The sequence below is a fragment of the Ruditapes philippinarum genome, unplaced genomic scaffold, assembly GCF_026571515.1.
Source record: "Ruditapes philippinarum isolate M1 unplaced genomic scaffold, ASM2657151v2 ctg209_1_1_1_1, whole genome shotgun sequence".
NCBI classification, from domain to species: Eukaryota; Metazoa; Mollusca; class Bivalvia; order Venerida; family Veneridae; genus Ruditapes; species Ruditapes philippinarum.
The window spans coordinates 140548-160045 of NW_026855127.1; the positions used below are offsets into that span (position 1 = coordinate 140548).

The 19498-nt window shown below is 31.8% G+C and overlaps 1 protein-coding gene across 1 annotated transcript; it reads left to right on the forward strand.

Annotated features, from left to right (window-relative positions):
* Nucleotides 1-1053: 1053 nt before the first annotated feature.
* Nucleotides 1054-15161, forward strand: LOC132742176 (uncharacterized). Its single transcript, XM_060730503.1, has 17 exons — nt 1054-1505; nt 2104-2259; nt 2795-2908; nt 4622-4741; nt 5077-5265; nt 6383-6534; nt 6824-6939; nt 7603-7712; nt 8282-8482; nt 9036-9152; nt 9548-10087; nt 10807-11836; nt 12733-13262; nt 13517-13644; nt 13904-13952; nt 14199-14431; nt 14761-15161. Exons 2-17 carry the CDS (start codon nt 2160-2162, stop codon nt 14872-14874), a joined length of 3843 nt encoding a protein of 1280 aa, XP_060586486.1. The 5' UTR covers nt 1054-1505; nt 2104-2159; the 3' UTR covers nt 14875-15161.
* The last annotated feature ends 4337 nt before the right edge of the window (nt 15162-19498 follow it).

Sequence of the window (19498 nt, forward strand, 5' to 3'; positions counted from 1 at the left end):
TAGATCTCGATCTGCATATCTTGGTTTGTCATATTTGTTATGTGATCTCTTTATTTTAGTTTTCTCTACATATTACATTAAGTTCTTTTAAGCGGCCTCAAACTTTTGTTGTTTTTGTTGTTCTTGGAAAAACAATTGTGTGATGTTTCAAACTAAGTGTATCCGTAATTTTATTATTATACAACAACAATCTTCAAAACAGCGTCAGAGACGTTCGTTTCTAAAAATAGAAGAAACAAATCATCCGGTTTACTTATTAGATATATAGAGGAGCGGTAGATTAGATGTAAAGAGAGGTTTCCTTGTGTCTTGTGTATTTTATTGTCGGCAGATTTCATTTTTCACCTTTATTCTTTTAATTTGACAATCATATGAAACAATTTATCTACAAATAATATTCTTAACCTTAAGAAAATCTGAAGGTCAATTAAACTAATAAGTAAGAATATTGAACTATAATTTTAGCATATATTGCTTAAAATTTTTCAACAACAAAATTAGATGTTACCTTGGTGATTAAAAATTGTACTTTAGATGACTCGGCACCGACATGCATAAGAGGTCTATGTCCCCATATATTAATATAAAATTGTGTTGTATTTAATCAAACTTGATAATTGTCTTGATGGACAAGAGAACTTTTCATTATTATTTTTTCTGTGTTGATAAAAAATAATTTCTTTTCGTTGATTTTAAATTATATTCCCTGCAGGACTATCACGATACTTCAATAGTGAGGGAGCGATTGAGGAACGCTGGGCAGATGGATCGCCTTTAACATTCACAGCTTGGTGACTTCTTTCTCTTTTATTCATGTCAATTTTTTACCATTTTAAGTAACCGTTTATATCTGTATTTGTAATTAGTTAATCATTGTTTTTAATGTAATTTATGTGATAAAATGTCTTATCAAATGCTACATGCTTTATAAAGAGGGAACAGTATATTGGTCATAAAAATTTAAACCTATTGAATAATTTACATTTAATAAAGTAGAGATTAACTTATTTGAATGATAAAAGTTGTCAACACTTAACCTGCTGAAACAAATAATTTACAGTAATAAGCCTTTGACAAAACTATAGAGCCAGATCAGCCAACACATTCATGGAATCAGATCAGGCACTACACTGTTGGAAATGTTTGAAAACTGAAAAATGTCTGTTTGGTTTGTTTGTTGTTGGTTTGTGTGTATGTGTTTTTTTTAAAGCTAGGCAAAATTTATGAGCTTCTTTTCAAGCTAAGGAGTGATTCATGTCAAGTGAAGCCAAAATCATTTTCGTTAATTTTAACATTCTTAATAAATAGGTTTGTACGAGATGACTCTTTAAGTGTGCAGTTTAAAGGTGTCGAAGCGGTGAGCGGAAGTACGAATTGTACAATTTTACATTTTGGTAACGTAGAAAATGATAAACTTTGGTACAGGATTCCTTGCTCGGAGGAAGTTTATTACTTTGTATGTGAAGAAAGGTTTCATTTTAATATATCTACTGACGTAGATATAGGTAAGTGTTTTAATAGGTTGAATTTGGTAATTATAATTATTTTGTATCTATTAGTAACATCCAATCATTGCTTTTAAAGTGTAACACGTGACCATCTCGCATATATTTAATCAGTTACAGCATAATAAAAGCATAATTCCCCCTTTCTACAGATTATGATATTTACTTATTTCTGAGAAATAATGTGCCTTTCAATTGACTTGTTCATCCTTCTATCTGGAGAAAACCATTCTTCGGCTTTAGGGAAATAATAATTTTGGGTATAATTGTAAATTGGTCCAAAATTATATTATTGCAAACAAATTGAAATCTTGGATGTCGTTGACATAAATCAAATAATATAGATAACATCTGTGATACTCATGATTGTTACTTAAAAACTAGAGAAGCAACAGTAAATAATAAATACACACGTAAATAAATTATACAAAGCAGATCCCTTTTTTTCGTAACAATTTTCTGATATATTGTAAGGTTTTGCTGTTACTACTGAGACCATCCAGAAATATAAAAAGTATAAAGACCTTAAGCTTCCAAAATAGAGAACGTCTAAGATTGTTTTGTTCCTATAATTTGAAAATAAGTTATCTCATTATAGATATAGATGCGAGGGAATATCCTGATACTGGAACGGACCTATATGATATCAGGCATATGCTATTTGAATGTTCCGAAGATGAGTTTGTATCTCCACTCTCAGTTTGTAACGGTGTTGTTGAGTGTTCGAACAACGAAGACGAACTTCACTGCAAAGGTAAGTTTTGACCGCCGATGTAAGTTATTAGTCATGCTATATTTGTTCAATTAAATACAAAATTATAATAAAAATAGTGTACAACACAGAAAAAGAACACAGGAAAACAAACACAACGCGTTTGTATTAATTTATTTCAGAGTGTGTTGAGATTGCAAATAAAAATTTATCATTTTTAGTGAAGATGGACGTAAAATAACCTCCTCACATCGTTCATATTGCGTTCTTACGTAATTTTTGTTGCTATTGCCTGCGCTTTTATGGTTGGTTATGTGCTTTATGCCGCGCTCACAAAGAAAAGCGAATAATTTTATTTGCACTACATATAAGCGCATTTGCGACACAGTGACGTTCGGATTCAAAGTATTGCTTACAAGCAAAAAACAAAATTACTATGTATATTGAAACTACCCAATGAACGTATTAGAGACACGGTGGCATATGAATAAAATGTATTGCTTACAAACAAACGATAAAGTTTCTGTTCTAAATTCTCTTTTGCTTAACAATTATTATATATTGCCATACATTTCAGAAAAAAGAAATTGCACCAAAAACTATTTCCAATGCACGGATGGCGAATGTATTCATTCCAGTAGAGTATGTGACTTTAGACAGGATTGTGCTGACAATTCCGATGAATATTGTGGTACAACTTCTTACTTTCTATTTTTAGATTTCTATTTTTTGAAGGGTTTCAGCCGCTTATGAGATTTTATAAAGTGTGTTTGATTTAAAGCAGCATGCCTCAAGATTTGTGATAATTGTTACGAAAATTTTGAAGAAAAAAACATATTTAAGTTAAAATATTAGCGACTGTTAACCATGAAAGTAGTTTTGCGCACTGCAAACTGCAACTTACAACCAAAGTTAGTATCAAAAAAATTGATTGAAACTAAAATAGTCCTTTCATGCAGTAGAAAAATGTTGAAAAATATTCGAAATCAGTCATTACATGTCATCTCTTACCTTAATCGTGAATCTTTTATTATAATATTTTTCATTAAATCTTTGCATATTTTTCTCAATTTTATTTAGACATACAGCTTTAATGTATGGTCGGATTCAACGATTCAACGATATTTTAGTAATGTTTCGTTGCTAAAATGGGAAATTGCATCTGCTTCCATTGCATATGTAATCATAATAGAATGCAATGTATGAAGACTGTTGCTTGTTATTTTTGGACGCACCTTGTATTGTTCTTGTCATAAGAATCGTTTTTTTATGTCGGTTTTCTCGTTTTTGTTTAACAACTTTTTCTTTGAGCAAATTGTAGCTTTCTAGGGATGAATAGCTCTTGTCGTTGGTTACAACATTTATAAGATGAATGTATGATTGGTTGGTGGGGCTATACATTGCACCAATACTGCAAAGGTCTGAAGGAAGACCTTAGCTGCCCCTTAGTGCATTGTTTCAGGCACGAGTGGGCACTTAAGTAGAACCACCGACGATACCTTAGTTAGCTGAATAGTTTCCTCCCATGAAACAGTTTGAAGTCAACGGGCTTAATCACTAGGCGAATGACGCCCAACGCGTGTACTTTAGCGTTGTTGTTGTTGTTTTATGTTTGTTTTATTTTTAATTTGCACGGTTTTCATGGTAAAACATCGAATATAGTAATTTATTTCATGCTTTCCACTGTTTTATTGCAATATATCAGATGATTTTATTCTGATAAACCATGAGTGAAATTTATAAAATATAATTTTCACTGTAGCCGGACAATATCTGAATGCGGATGAAAAGAAAATCAAACTTAAACGGAATAACAGGCAAAAATAAATGCTGTCATGCGTAAATTTTGCTTCTTTAAGAAAAGAAGGTCGATGTCACCATACACCATATTAAAAATGTAACAAAATTAAAGAAATTTAACAGAACTTTATTTCAAAATTGATGATGTGACATCATGATGTGATGACGTCACAAAAGAGAATGCACGACGTTACGCAGCGAAAGCAGTAAAAAAAATACTTAAAACCACTTAAAAAGAAAATTGATTTGTTATACATATAAGAAATATATTTCATTCGTGAACACAAGCTATTATAGTTTAACTCGCGGCTACGCCACTTGTGAAAATATTGCATCTGGTGTTCACTCAATGAAATTATATTTCAATCATACATGCAAAACAAATAATTTTCTCTATTGAATTATGAACGAAAGCAATTTTCAGTATTTGTGCATCATTGAAATAATAAACAGTAAGATAAATAACCCATTAAAACAATCTAAATATTAAGCAAATTAATGTTATTAAATTGTATATGTGAATATAATGGTTTAACGCTAAACTATATTATGTTTTTACAATTCAATAATACATGTACCAAAGAAAAAGTCAATATTTTTACAGATTACCAGGCCTGTTCACTGGCAACGGAATTTGAGTGCAAAAACTACCAATGTATTCCAAAGTACCAGGCTTGTGACGCTGTCCCACATTGTGTAGACGGTAGCGACGAGAAAGACTGTGGTAATATTTACTTATGAAAATCAGAATGTAGCAATTCAGATAAGACTTTATAACCAGTATCAACACCTTTTCTTGTATAAAGATAATAATTCACACAAATGATTATTCTATTTTTAGACCATGCGCACATACATAGCTTGATTAATAAATCAAATAAAGCGGGAAAATACAATTAATCAATTAACTTTATTGTATAAAGAACATTATTTACAGCAATACCAATGTTAGTAATAACAAAAACAAAAGGCCTGAAACAATCGTCTGGGATACAAGTGATGATTTTATTGAATAAATGATTTTAAAACCTTATCTTAAAATTATCATATTGTTTTCAGCAAACTGCAACATAAGTGTATCCTTTCCGTGTATAGACAAACGCTGCATTCCAAGGGAACTTCTTTTTGACAATCATCCAGACTGCTTAAATGGCGAAGACGAAGATTATGGTAGAAGCTTTTACGAACTTCATTCGTGTGATGATGTGCTTCTTGCTGGTATCTGGGAATCTGGAATATATTATATAGGTCAGTAATTAAACATTTTCGTGGTTTAGTTTTGAATTATTTAACCCGAAGTTAACGGAAATGCCATTTACTTGCACTTACGTTCCAAAGTTGTTTATGAACATGCTCAATCAAACCGAGCTTGCAACAGTTTCAATATTGCCGTTTTAGGCGTAATTTATGGATTGCTTTTTCACTTTTGCCACATCAGTGGTATAAGTGCCGTGTGAAAGCCTTGACAAGTTGCACGTATATTTAATTAAAGATGTCATATTTTCGATCTTTGAATATTGTTCAGCACAGGTTTGTGGTATTTTTAATTTCTTCTATATTGACCTTTTTCAGTTTGGGTGATTTTAGCATTCTTACTTAAATGCTGTATAATCACCCTTGGTGCCTGCTTTTCAAAATTGTCTTTTGTCGTCTTGTCTGTGATGTGCAGGCTTCATAACCGTTGATCCCCTTTCAAAATTATTTGTGTTAGTTCTGCCAATTGTTATCTTGTTAAGGGCACACGCTTTCCTTACCTTGGGGACCAAACTCCGCTTTTCATGGAATAACACTCAAATGTCACATTCAAGGTTTCATGATGACCGTCGTTATCCGAACCTGCAATATTTGCTATTTTGTCGTTTTGGGTGTTTTTTATGGATTCCGTTTTTCTCTATTTTACCTAGGAAATAATCATGTATACTACACATAAAATAATAGCTAGTTTGATAGTCGTCCATAAAATATAAGTCGACACTTTAACATGAGTTGCTAAAGTTTATTTGAGTATTTCAATTATAATTGACGAATCAGGCGATGTCATACAATTTGTTCACTTCGTATAACCTGTTTTTAGAATATAGATTTTTGTTTGCAAATGTAGAACGAAACTGATATCAATTAACCTTATTCTTATGTTTCAATGATTTCAGATACTCTTTACAATTTGAAAACCTTACTTAAAAGTACAGTTTGATTGTCAGCAGACCTGTTTTTTCTTCATTAATATTTAAACCCGATCGATCAAAATAAAGTCGAAACGAAATTGAACCATGTTATGTTTCTAAAAGTAGAAAAGAAGAATCATATCGTCAGCGAATAAAAACAATATGAGTGTCAAGTCTGCTTTTTGTAAATTATCTTGTAGCTACCAGATGGACGGAGTGTATATTTGACTTTGACAATCAAACAATCACGATGACTATTTCAAATATAGATTGGAGTCCCGGTTTCGAAGATAGAAGTATTTACTTGATCCCGTCAATGTTAGACTATAATGGTTACATCTGTTATCAGACGGTAAGGTCGTCTAAATGATTTCCTCATAAAATTACAGAACGAAACAGATTTTTTTATCATCAAGGCCTTTATAGTTTCTGTTTCAGTAACGCCCCAAAGTTAGTTTTAGTCGCGTTTTGTAGTTTTTGTTTTAATCACTTTCTGTGATTGTTTCAACCACGTTCTGTTATTTTAGTTTCAATCACGTTCTGTTATCTAAGTATCAAATCACTTCATATTACGTTTGTTTAAATCACGTGTTTTTGTTTCAATCACGTTGTGAATTGTTTTGTTATTATCTTTGTAACAGTTCCATCTAGATTTACCGATAAGCAGAACTATGCTTAGTCAAGACAATAGTCTCTCTGAATGGAAGGAAAAGAGTATCAAACTTATTGGTAACAGCACAGAGGCCATTCTAAGAGGGTATACTTTTCTTTTAACCAATGAACTTCTTAAATTGTTTTTTTAATTAGATTTTTGGAACTGATCACAGCAATATTGGGGATACAAAGATGAAAAGTTTGTCAACAAACTGTAAATAGCTTTGTCAGTCTGCATGTATGTGCAGGGTGATCTGATTTATCGCTAATGGCAAACACTAATCACTAGGTCCATGGTTTACGCTTCATAGTTTTAAACTCACACCGAGTAAATATTAAAAGACTTTTTAAACTATAAGGATTAGCCGATACAGTGCAGGAAATTAGGAACGTGTCTTTAAAATTTCAAAATAAATAAAAGTAAAAAGATCGATTGTTGTATGTCAGTTAAAGGGGCACGAGGGATGTTGCACTTATTTATTATCCCTCATGTACAGACTTAATCAAACCGAGTCTGCAATTTTTATGTAATTTTATTGTGATTAATGCTTCCGAGGGATCACTTTGTTTCCAGATTTTTATTTTGTATATTCTCTTCTTGAATGGGTTGGCCTTATATCATTCTTTATCGGTATCGGCTCGAATCCTTTATTGTACATTAAAATTGTTTATTTCAAATTGTTTGATCAATAATTAAAAGAACAAACGGTCAGTCTGAGATAAATCCTGTCTGGTTCCGTACCGACACTGTATTATTGTATTTAAGAACGCTAATAAACCGAGATGAATTCACTGGAAATGTGCAAGTCTCATTTGGTACGAATTACAATCGACAGAAATTAGCATTTGGAATTGGGCCAATCACCTGTGTTAAAAGTGAGTACAATGCTGAATTAAAGAAATACTGGATACATAACATTTAAAGATGAAACGCGCATCTCGGTTAAAGCCTTTTTAACGGTCACTTATAAATAAATTCTAAAATTCTAATTAAAGCAATTTAATTTACATGTAGGAGCTCATTCTTTTATAACAGCCTTTGATTAAAGAAATTGACGTTGATAGTCTTTACTTACTTTGTAACTATAACATTTATCACACACCCGTGTCGATTTTGCGACTCCGTAAATATGGTATTGCACGGCCGTGCATATATTTTGACGTGACGTCGTTAGCGTTATACAAACATAGTGTAAAGTTGCGCTAAATGTTACCGTTATACTATAGGCGCGTCGATGTAAAATGACTCTTATTTCACTTTTAACGGTCTTTATTTTGGGTATGTGATAAATAGAATATTAAATTCGTGTAAGTTCATTTCTGAATTTATTGCACTCGTTGAATGAAATAATATTATATTTATTAATAATATAATTTATTCAACTTATGCAATAAATTCAGTATTGAACTTACACTCATTCACTATCCTATATGTATTTTACTAGATTTGACAGACGGCATCCGAACGAACTTGATTGTACCAGAATACATTTCTGCACACGTGACTAAAGGGACCGAATGGAGGAATTTAACTTCTTGCGGCCTTCTAGCTAAACCAATATTTACAAAAAGATCATGTGTATTTGATGTTGACGGGCAAAAACCAGTTGAAGGTTGCAGATCACTTGAGCATCTTCAAAATTGTGGTATGGTACAAGCAAGTGCTGGCAGATACCAGTTCCTTTGTTTGGTTGTTTGTTTGATTACGACTTAAACACATTTTTTGGAATTATCACTGCGACCGGTCTACTTAACAAACAAACTGTATAACTTACCACTGATACCTAATTTCTCTGAAAGTGACCAAAAATAATCCCAAATGGTTACTTCACCAGTGAGAGACAAATTACCATCAGACTCTCTGTCCGAGATCCATTAAAGCCTCGTCCCACAATTGAACAAGAGACCCTTAAATTACTTTACAATACTGAATTAAATATGTTAACAATAAGTTAAAATATTTAAATAAGTAGTACTTTTATGCATACATAAAATTGTGCTTCATATATTAGTAAAATGAATGAATAATTATAATCTAAAAATTTGATGATATGTCAAATCATCTGATGATGCCGATTAGAATAAATCTTTAAAACGATTTGGATAAGTCGCTGATCTCAATCATTACTTTTGTTATCATCAGTACATACAGATATGTGTTGATCTGTTCCCTATTATGTGTAATTTTATGTTTTGCAGAATTTATCAACTGCGAACCGCATTATTTTAAATGCCCCGGAAGCTTTTGTATACCATATCATTTTGTATGTGACGGTCGGATTCATTGTCCAGATTCATTTGACGAAAGAAATTGTTGTAAGAATTTTTCATTCCTGTTATGTATTTGTATTCAGAATGTAAGTTGTACTCCGATAATCTAGTGTAACATTATTAATATTTCTTTCACGATTAACTTTTCAAATTTTAACATATCATGTGTAAAATTAATTGTTATTGTTTGGCATTACTTTAATAAAAAAGTTTAAAAATGTCCAGATTGAGGAAATTAATAGATAAATATATAAAATATGTTTTAAATGTTATAAATTTTCTAATTTACACTTCAATATACAGACAAAAGGTTACTTGCAACACATGCAAACACATGCAAAAGACACATTTGTGTCTCCCGTGGTGGTAAAAAAAATAAAATTAAAATATTCGTTTATCATATATACATCATGTCCTGTATGTGTTATTTTTCTTTTCAGCTTCAGGTGCAAGAATTAAAGGCATACTTATCTACTATATCGGTAAGGATGCGGAAATTGAAGATGCAGCACACAACTTGGCTTCACAAATGTTCTCAGAAGATACACATATTCAAATATTTTTCACTGTTAAGCATAACATCAAAATGACTGAAAATGGCCAGTCTTCTGTATATTTGGTCCGAACATATAACGTGTTATCAATGACAGCACTTAGTAAGAAATATAAAAAGGAATATAATATTTCAATGGATAACTTTGAGAGTGATGTCGAAAAGCTGATACGTTTCAACGGCACGAATGAGACTTTCTCCGTGTTCTTACAGAATGGGGAGCTACGTAAGAAAGAAGAAGACCTTTTCCATAAATTTGATGAGACGTTAGCGACTCAGTATAGGTTCAGAATAGAAAAAGACGGTTCTTTCTACAAAAATCTACAGGTATCAATGTCAAAAGACGGAAAGACAAAATATTTAAAACTGAACAACTGGAAACTTTTAAGAAGTGGAGGGACATTGCTTTTTCCAGAAATATTTAGTGGTATGTATTTTCTTATAACAACTCATCGTTCAGTTTGATTACTTTGAGCTTGTTTGTTTTTCAAAGCAGACAAAAGCGTAACATTTCATTAAATATAGACAGTGAATTAGATAAAGGCGCAAAAAAAAGAAACAAAAAAAATTGCAAAGACTTAACAAAAAATAACCCTGATGAAGACATGTGAGAGTCGAAACGTCGGTTATCATCATTAAATAACGTCGGTTATCATCATTAACTAAACCTTAAAACTTATCCTGTGTTGATTGTTCCGATTTGATTGATTTTCTTAAAAAATAAAATATATAAGCCTAGACTTGAAGTCTAATAATGTCACATTAAAATAGAGTAAGTAATAATTATGGGCAATATATTTGTCTATGATTCCAAGTAAAGAAATCCTCAACGCAATATTCAAAGAAGAAAAACCCAAACACAAAAAATAGCAGAACTGTAATGAATTCCAGGATAACTTGTTTAAATCTGCCTCCCTTACAAAACTTAATATCTGCAATTATATGATTTACAAAAGGGGAAAACTTAGTGTTACAGTTGATTTGTAATATAGTTTGCTGATAACTATTCAGATGTTTATATATTAGATAAAAGTGAGTATTGTGCTTAATTGGCGAAAGTTTCACGTTATATCTTTAAATGTGTTGTACATAACACAAATGTTTTTCCTGACAGTATCTTAATAATCATTTTGTATCTTTTTACAGCTAACCACGGTTGTCATAATGCATTTCGATGTAGCTTTAGTCACGTGTGTCTACCTTTTGAACAAGTTTGTGACGGACGAAAACATTGTCCACACGGAGACGACGAGGATCTATGTCATTTTGTTTGTCCTAACAATTGCACATGTGAAGGGTACAGCTCATCATGTCCCAGTCTACAGTACAATGTTTTCAATTCGATATCAAGTCTTGTACGAATTCTAGATATAAACCATTGTAAGGGTTTAAACGGAACGCTGGATATAAAAACAGACTTGTACTTTTTAATAGAACTCAATGTTTCATTTTCAAACATACGACTCATCCATAATGAGTCATTTGCTCATACAAGAAATATTCTGATTCTAGATTTAAGTTACAATTTACTATCGTTTATTCAAAAAGAGATATTCAAAGATCTGAGGTTTATAAGGATACTTTTACTTGAGGGAAACGAACTCATTTCTACAATAGAACCAAACGCCTTTTATGGTTTAGGACTAAAACATCTTTCTGTTACACACACAATGCTACAAGTTGTATCCAGGCGAATCTTTAATGGATTCAATGCAACGAAACTAGATTTATCATATAACACTATCGAAACAATTGAAGACAATGCATTTGAGGGATTGCACGTTGAAGAACTAGATATAACGTTTAATCCCATTAAAAACTTTGGAAAAGCAATGTTTACAGGCGTAACCGGTTTGCAAAAATTAAAAACTCCGATGTACAAATTTTGTTGCATGCGCCCGATTTATTTGGAAGAGAATAAATGCTTTCCACATCAAGATGAGTTTTCATCCTGCGGAGATTTAATGAGAAGAACCAGTCTACAGTTTTTGCTATGGATCATAGCAGTTCTTGCTATTGTTGGTAATATTCTGTCTGTGGTATTCAGAATGGTCTTCGACAAGAAACGCATCAAAATGGTGTATGGAATTTTCGTGACCAATTTAGCATTTTCCGACATGTTGATGGGATTTTATATGCTTATTATAGCTATTGCTGACAGACTGTACCATGATAGGTGACTTTTTATGCCCCCACAGAGTGGGAGCATATAGCGTTGCACTTGTCCGTCCGAGTGTCCGTACGTCTGTCCGTCCGTCCGTCTGTCCGTACGTCCCGAAATCTTTTGAACGCAACTCCTCTTAAACCGGATGGCAGATTTCGCTTAAACTTACAGGGATGAACAACCTTAATGTGTAGATGGTAGCAAAGGAAGGAATTTTTGCTGCGACCAAATTTAACAGAATTATGGCCCTTTGTTGATTTTTTCACTATATACTATGTAGAAATTTTGTGAACGCAACTCCTCTTAAACCGAATGGCAGATTTTGCTTAAACTTACAGGGATGAACAACCTTAATGTGTAAATGGCAGTAAAGGGAGGAATTTTTGCTGCGACCAAATTTAACAGAATTATTGCCCTTGGTTGATTTTTTCACTATATACTATGTAGAAATTTTGTGAATGCAATTCCTCTTACACCGGATGGCAGATTTTGCTTAAGCTTTCAGGGATGAACAACCTTAATGTGTAGATGGTAGTATCCGTGTCCTATGGACACATTTCTAGTTCTAGTTAGGTCTTGTCTGTTTCATCTTTTAAAATATCTAAGATGTATTTTTCTTTACATAATTTAAGAACCTGGACAAAAGTTTTCTTTTCTAGTTTTACTTTTTTATATTTACGTTGTTATATGTAAACCACCTGTTTCATCTTGGAAATCGATTGGGTTAAGTTAAGGTAAAAGAATTAAGCAAACAAAATCTGTTTTCGTTTGTGTTACTATTAAGACATAAAGATAAAGATAAAGTAACAGCATTGTTCACTGAATGTTTCTTTGATATTACAATTAGAATGTATCGTAACTATTTCTGTTTCGTATTACATTCGTACCGTAAGGTTCTGTTTCAATAGATACATAGAGGAAGACGAACGCTGGAGAAGCAGTGGATGGTGCAGCCTGGCTGGAATTATGTCAACAGTCTCCTCCGAGGCAAGTGTCCTTTTCGTTTGCTTGATTACTATCGATCGGCTCCTGGTTATCAAATATCCCTTTGGTTCTTTTAAGATATCGACAAGGCAGGCTAAAATTGTAGTGTCAATTTGTTGGTCTATTTGCTTGATTGTTGCCGTTATTCCAATCATTGAATCTAAATATTTTGGAAACCAGTTCTATTCAAAATCAGGGGTTTGCCTGGCACTACCTCTTTCAAAAGAACGCTCCCCCGGATGGCTTTACTCTGTACTCATATTTATTGGATTCAATTTCGTTACATTCATCTTGATCGCACTCGGTCAAATTCTTATCTTCTGCGAAGTGAGACGGGCTGCGTCAACTATGAAAAAGAAGAGTTCTGCAAGACGAAATGACCTGAAAGTTGCAAGAAATCTTCTGCTTCTTGTCGGAACAGATTTTGCCTGCTGGTTTCCAATTGGTTGCATGGGTAAATATTAATTTCACGTAGTTTTCATTAACATATAAATGTTATAGAATACAAATGTAATTACACTAGGCAAAATTGATATTAAGTGTTCTTCTACTCAAAAGTATCGCTTGCAGCTCATAAACTTGAAAATTCACCATGATAATGATGTTCGAATGCAAAAGACATTTTATTGATTATTGAGAATACAAGTCTAAAAAATGTTCATGAACCAACATAATTCCATGTTGAGCATAGCACTGATACGTTTTTAGGTATTATGACATTACATGGGTATTCTATACCTGGGGAGGTTTATGCTTGGACTGCAGTTCTAGTTTTACCTATCAATTCAGCTATCAATCCATTCCTATATACACTGATGGCAATCATTAGCAAGAAGGTAAATTGTTTATTTTCACTGCTTTGAAACATCCTTTATTTTTCGTCTGTTGTTAAAAAAAAGTTCTAAAGCGAAAAACATGTCCTTGTGCCATGCTGCATTTTAAACAAATTCTGCGATTGTTTATTGGGTCTTACGTTTTTTGTCGATTTTTAATTCCCACAAAAGTGTATTTGTTCTTCATTGTTTTCGAAGCATGTTACATCTTGTTATTCCGTTTGCCATAAATGCAAATTAAACCTACATTTCATTTTACTAGAGTTTTAACCCAAGTGAAGATGAACAATCGCGCCCTGAGGACATTGAAGGTAAGTTAGTATAGATAAAATTTTAACAAACAGAAATTTTCAATAGGTTTAAACATAGATCTATCATATACAGAAATACATTTTCCCCATAGAATAATAACTTTATTAATTATTGATGTACGTTTTAGATACCTAGCTATTTGATAGATATTTAGTATAAAAATAGGTCTCATGATTGACCAAACACTTGTAAATTGTTAATTAATTACTTAAAAGACTATTATATATATTTGATTTATTTTAAAGAAAAAAGGTCAGCATTTTTGCGGGCATGTCAAGGTCTATGGTTCCCGGATCCTGACATCAAATACGAAGTTCATCAGTTAACTAGTGATATCATTACGCAGTTGAAGCCTGCAGAGCGTTTGATGATCTTTGCTAAAATGTTCAAAAGTTTACATCTGCACCATAGGCATGGATTGTTATTCAAGAATTTAGACACGGAAAAGGTTTTGGTTTACTTGCGAGGAGGGCAAATCGTATGTATTATAATCTTGTCCTTATCGTTTGTATTTCTTTCAGAACTTTGTTGCGTTTAGTTTATCATTACTTGATTAAATCTTGTTTGATAAAGTTTGTAAATATAGAGGAATTATTTGCCAAGAGAAACTTTTTTTTTATTTTCGAAAGAGACGATATTTTAAGCAGACATTAGCATTTGTTGATCTTTAGTTACCAACTAAACTTAATCTCCGATCAGCCTTCACCGTTTTCTTGTCCGTTGATTTCTTATAAATGTCAATTTAAAAATATTTCTTTACTATTTTTATCTGTTTCAAGGAAGTTCTGTTTATGAATATTCTTTCAGATTAGTGGCGGTGGTCTTAGAATCATCCACAAACCAACGCCTTTTTCAAGAAAAACAGAATCGAAGCAAGACATGTACATTGCGGGGATACTTTTACGACCTTTAACAAAATGAACTTCATTAAATATATAGATTGTAAACAGAACGGCCGAGTCAACGCATTTACACATGCATGCAAACAAAATCTGATTAAGATACAACGGACTGATGTTTTACTTATTTTCTGATATTTGTTGTTGTCTGTTATTTTAATGCATGTTTATCGTCAGTGTTTTTGTAACCAAGACTTTTTTTAAAAAATACCTTATTTTATCTTTAAACTGTTTTCAAGTGTTATATTTCCTGTTTTAATTGTATGTCCAAATGAGACAAACTTGTTCATATATGGACAAATATTTCTGACAATTTCAACACAATTTTAATAAACTTTTTTTAAATTAATTCGTGTTTACGTGATATCAATATAATTTGTTTTTTTTTCAGAATTGCTTTTTCTTTGAATGTGTTTATGGTTATCTTATCTTGAAAATTGATATATTTATTTGTTTGATATAATTTTCCTTAACTGTCTGACTGTTTATATAATAAGCGGTTATTTTCTACGTTAAAATAGTAAAGAAATATCATCTTTACGGTGTTTTTATTATTTAATCTTATGATGATGTCAATTATTAAATCTTATGATGATGTCAATTTTCTTGAAATATTCTATTTCAACATTTCAAGATATCTAATTTTATATTGACTTTTCAAGATATTTTTGCGATTTCAATGTATTTGTTTTTTCTATTTTTTTTCTGGAACTATCATTCTTGAAATATTTTTGGCCAGATACTTTAACAATTTAAAGGACACGATGTAACAGTATTAAAGGGACATACTTGTATCAATATTATATTTATCGAAAAGCGTTGAGTTTTTTCCCTTTACAAGTGATTTTTGATACCAAGGACAGTTACTACCTGTACATAATTTCTTAAAATTAGACGATTCATTATTATTTTTGTATTTATTACCATAGTTTAAAAATAAAATGTTGTGAATATTTCGTTTTTTTTTGTGTTTGTTTTCACAATGCTTTTGACTGTGTGCCCGAGACGGGGTTTGCATCATTTGTTTCAATTTTCTGAATAATAATAAGTTGCTTGTATTTGTTTTACAATATGTTTTTGTAGTTTATTCATTTACATAATTAATTACATAAAAATAATTTTTACATATTGAGTAGATAGTTAAGAAGCTGTTTTGAAACTACAAACTATTTCGAGAATAGCAATTTCAACTTCATAAATTTAAGATTTTATTATGCACACCTTACTATTTCAACTTCGTGAATTCAAGGTTATAATAAGGTTTATAATGAAAGGAGATGATCCTTCAAACGCTGACAGGTGAAATCACCGATTCGGTTCAATTATGTCAGTTAATAAGAGATAATGGAAGAATTGATAGTGCATGCCAATCACCGTCCGCATCGGTTTTCAGTCATCAGCCCTAAAAATCACATCAAGTAAGGCACAAGGGGCATGAAAGCGATGAACAATGTTTCATAAATTTCCACTCAAGTTATGTACCTTGCACCTCTTGCTTCAATATAAACGTAAAATTCTTAAATAGAATCGAATTTGAATGTTCATCAGATAAAACAAAACAGCATACAACAGTGAAAGTTCAGTTTAATATGTTGTTTTGTTAGTTTAGCATCATAATATGCCCCCTGTTCCTTGTCTAAGTAGTTTTTATAATTGTCCAATTCATTGTAATCATTGATATTTAAGCTTTTGATGTTAAAGATGGAATAAAATCTTCTGAAGAGGGTACCAACGGGAGATGATAGAAGATGTCACACTGTTTTTAATCTATGATGAACAGACCCAATTAGATAAAGTACAAATTGTTCAGTTAAATCGATGTCATTGAGCCCTCCCCATTCTAGAGCTGTATAATATAACTGGTAGTGGGAAAAATATGATTAACAAGATCATCAAGGAAAGGCGGCGTTCAATGAACGCAGCCCCCACCCGTCCCAGCAACAAGAGCCAGCGGCAAGGAGCCCAGGAGGATCCCAAACAAAAACAGGGAAGGGCATAAGGCAGAGCACGGGCATGCAAACCACTACCTAAGAATAAATAATTAGAAACTGATAAGGAACTAAAAGAAAACAAATAATAGATTGAATATTAGGCCCATAAAGTCAAAAGGCACAAGGGAAGGGGACATGAAGACCTAAGATGTCCTTAAGATCAGTAAAATTAAGCACAATAAAGTACTTGAGTACAGAACGTACCTTTGTAAATTAGCAGAGTTATTTCTAATAATGTTCCTAGGTTAATAAAGCACACAGCGGTAAGGAAAACCGGCCGCTATGTAATTACAATGCAAAAGCGGCGGTTCCATAAAAAATGTTTACGTTGTTAATGGTAAGCATTTGCGTGTCAACGTTTTTGTAGGTGGAGTTTTTTTAAGTATTTTGTTAAATTAAATCTGTTAGGCCAAGCAAGTAAATGTTATCAGTTCTACTGAGAAGTACATTATGTATTTAAGTAAATGGAACTGGATTAAAGCATGTTTCGATAATCTCTTTGGCGATAACACAGTCTTTGACCTTCAAATCGTGAAATATCAAACTGAGTATGTATCTTTACTGAAAACATTTGCTTCCATTTATATTTTAATAAAATAAAAAGCAACATTTGAAATACATTTCATTATCATCACATGAGATTCTGAAGCTATAAACTTCATACAATTCTTTTTATTTGCTTCATGACGCGAGTATCGCGAAATTCTTAATAATACATTAATATACATAATCGAGAAAAACTGAATCCCCTAAACAAAGTCTAGCACAGGAAAATTAAAAAAGGTTGCAAGCTCGGTTTGATTGAGTCTGTTCATGGACGGTAATGGACATAGTTACCCTCTAAGCCCACTAACAACGGTTTAAACAGAATTCAACATTTAAATAAAGAAATGGTGAAATTTTGAATTAAGAAACATCCACAGATGTGTTCATACGACCGTTATCATGAAAACTTCAATGTGACACAGTAGTGCTATTCCATGAAAAGCGGTGTATGGTCCCAACGTAAAAGAATGCGTTTTTCCCCTCAAAGAATCATTTTGAACAAACTACTTAACATTTTATCTTTTTTGTTGCTGTTGTTGTTTCCTTGCCAATTTGTTATTTTCACGTTCTTATTGAGGTCCTATATATTTTAATGTTCTTAATTTTAAAAGCAATAAGACTAAAAATAGTCTAAAAATAGAAATTGTGTTTTTCATTTTATTTATTTCCCACAAGACACACTCATATACTGTGTTGAATTTTCAACTGAATATTGCCTTAGGTTTCACAGCTAAATTACACAAATTCAATTTTCGTTTTAAAACCTTTTAAAAGCAAGAACGCATTAAGATTCAAAGTATGACTGAAAATGACGGTGACGGATAAATAGGGTTTTAAATTTTACAGAAAACATATTAGGCACATTGCAAGTGTACAATCTATTTTGGTTAAACCTGATTATTTTTTAAGTGGATTTGCATTGCACAGTCCATAGAAAGTCAAACGGATTTCTATATCAAAATATTAAAATATTGCTACCAAAAGTATAGAGCCTGGTCAGATTTCACAGATGTACATAATGGCCTTGGTCTATGCTGGTTGCAAAGGCTAATGGTCAGTTCCAGTTTACGTTGATACGAAGGGTCACAGTTTTTTTCTATAGACATACAGGATAACGAGAATTGTTTTATATAATATATCCTTTAAAAAAATCCAACATTAAAGAATTAGTTAACAAAAACATTTTATAATTAGCGAACGAAATAGGTGGTCCTTTTCCTTTTTTTGCGAATTTTCTGCATTTTATTTTCGGTCATGCTGGACAGGCTACAGGCTAACATTCTCTAAAAACAATATAAAATTATTTTTTGCTCTTTCTAAAGAAGTATAAATCTATTTATTTCCGAGGCGTTAATGTCTTAAACTGGCTGGTTCATCTTTAATATCAACATACAGAATCATACAGGATCATCAATAACACTTTTATGCGTATGTATCTGGTTGCATTTTGCAGGGATCTTACTGTCACTTGTTACTGTCAAACTTTATTATCTATTAAAAATGTTTGCAGAAAAAACAAATAAGCCATAATCAGTAACTGTAAGTAACTGTAGGTATTTAAGATAGTATGAAGATAATATATGATTCTTAAAGAAACATAATAAATGTTTAGAATGGTACGTGATATATTTGATTTTTGGAGTTAAATACGTAAACTAATTTCATGACACAAACACATCCCATAGAGACATACAAAACAAACAAAGTACAAAACTATATATAGAAAGATTCATATTTTATATGAATTACTTATATAAGAATACTTGTTTATCTAAATATATTATGCTTTGTACTACAAAAAGTCCTTTGAGACGCACCTACGCTTAATTATTGACGTCACAAAAACTTCTTTATAAAAGAATACTCCAGAGCATCAATATGCTATTGACACTGGATTTAGTTTAATGGATATAATGAATTCCTTAAAATAGAACAATAACTGTAAGAATGCATTAACAGTTTTTTGGGATGGGGAATGGGAACGAGAAAAACATTATCAAATTATCAGGTTGTTCAATAGTTTAGAAGAAATTTACAATAAGTAAATTTTATTTATAATTTATTGAATTGATTTTTATAACTTATTGAATTGAATCATGATGTTTCCTG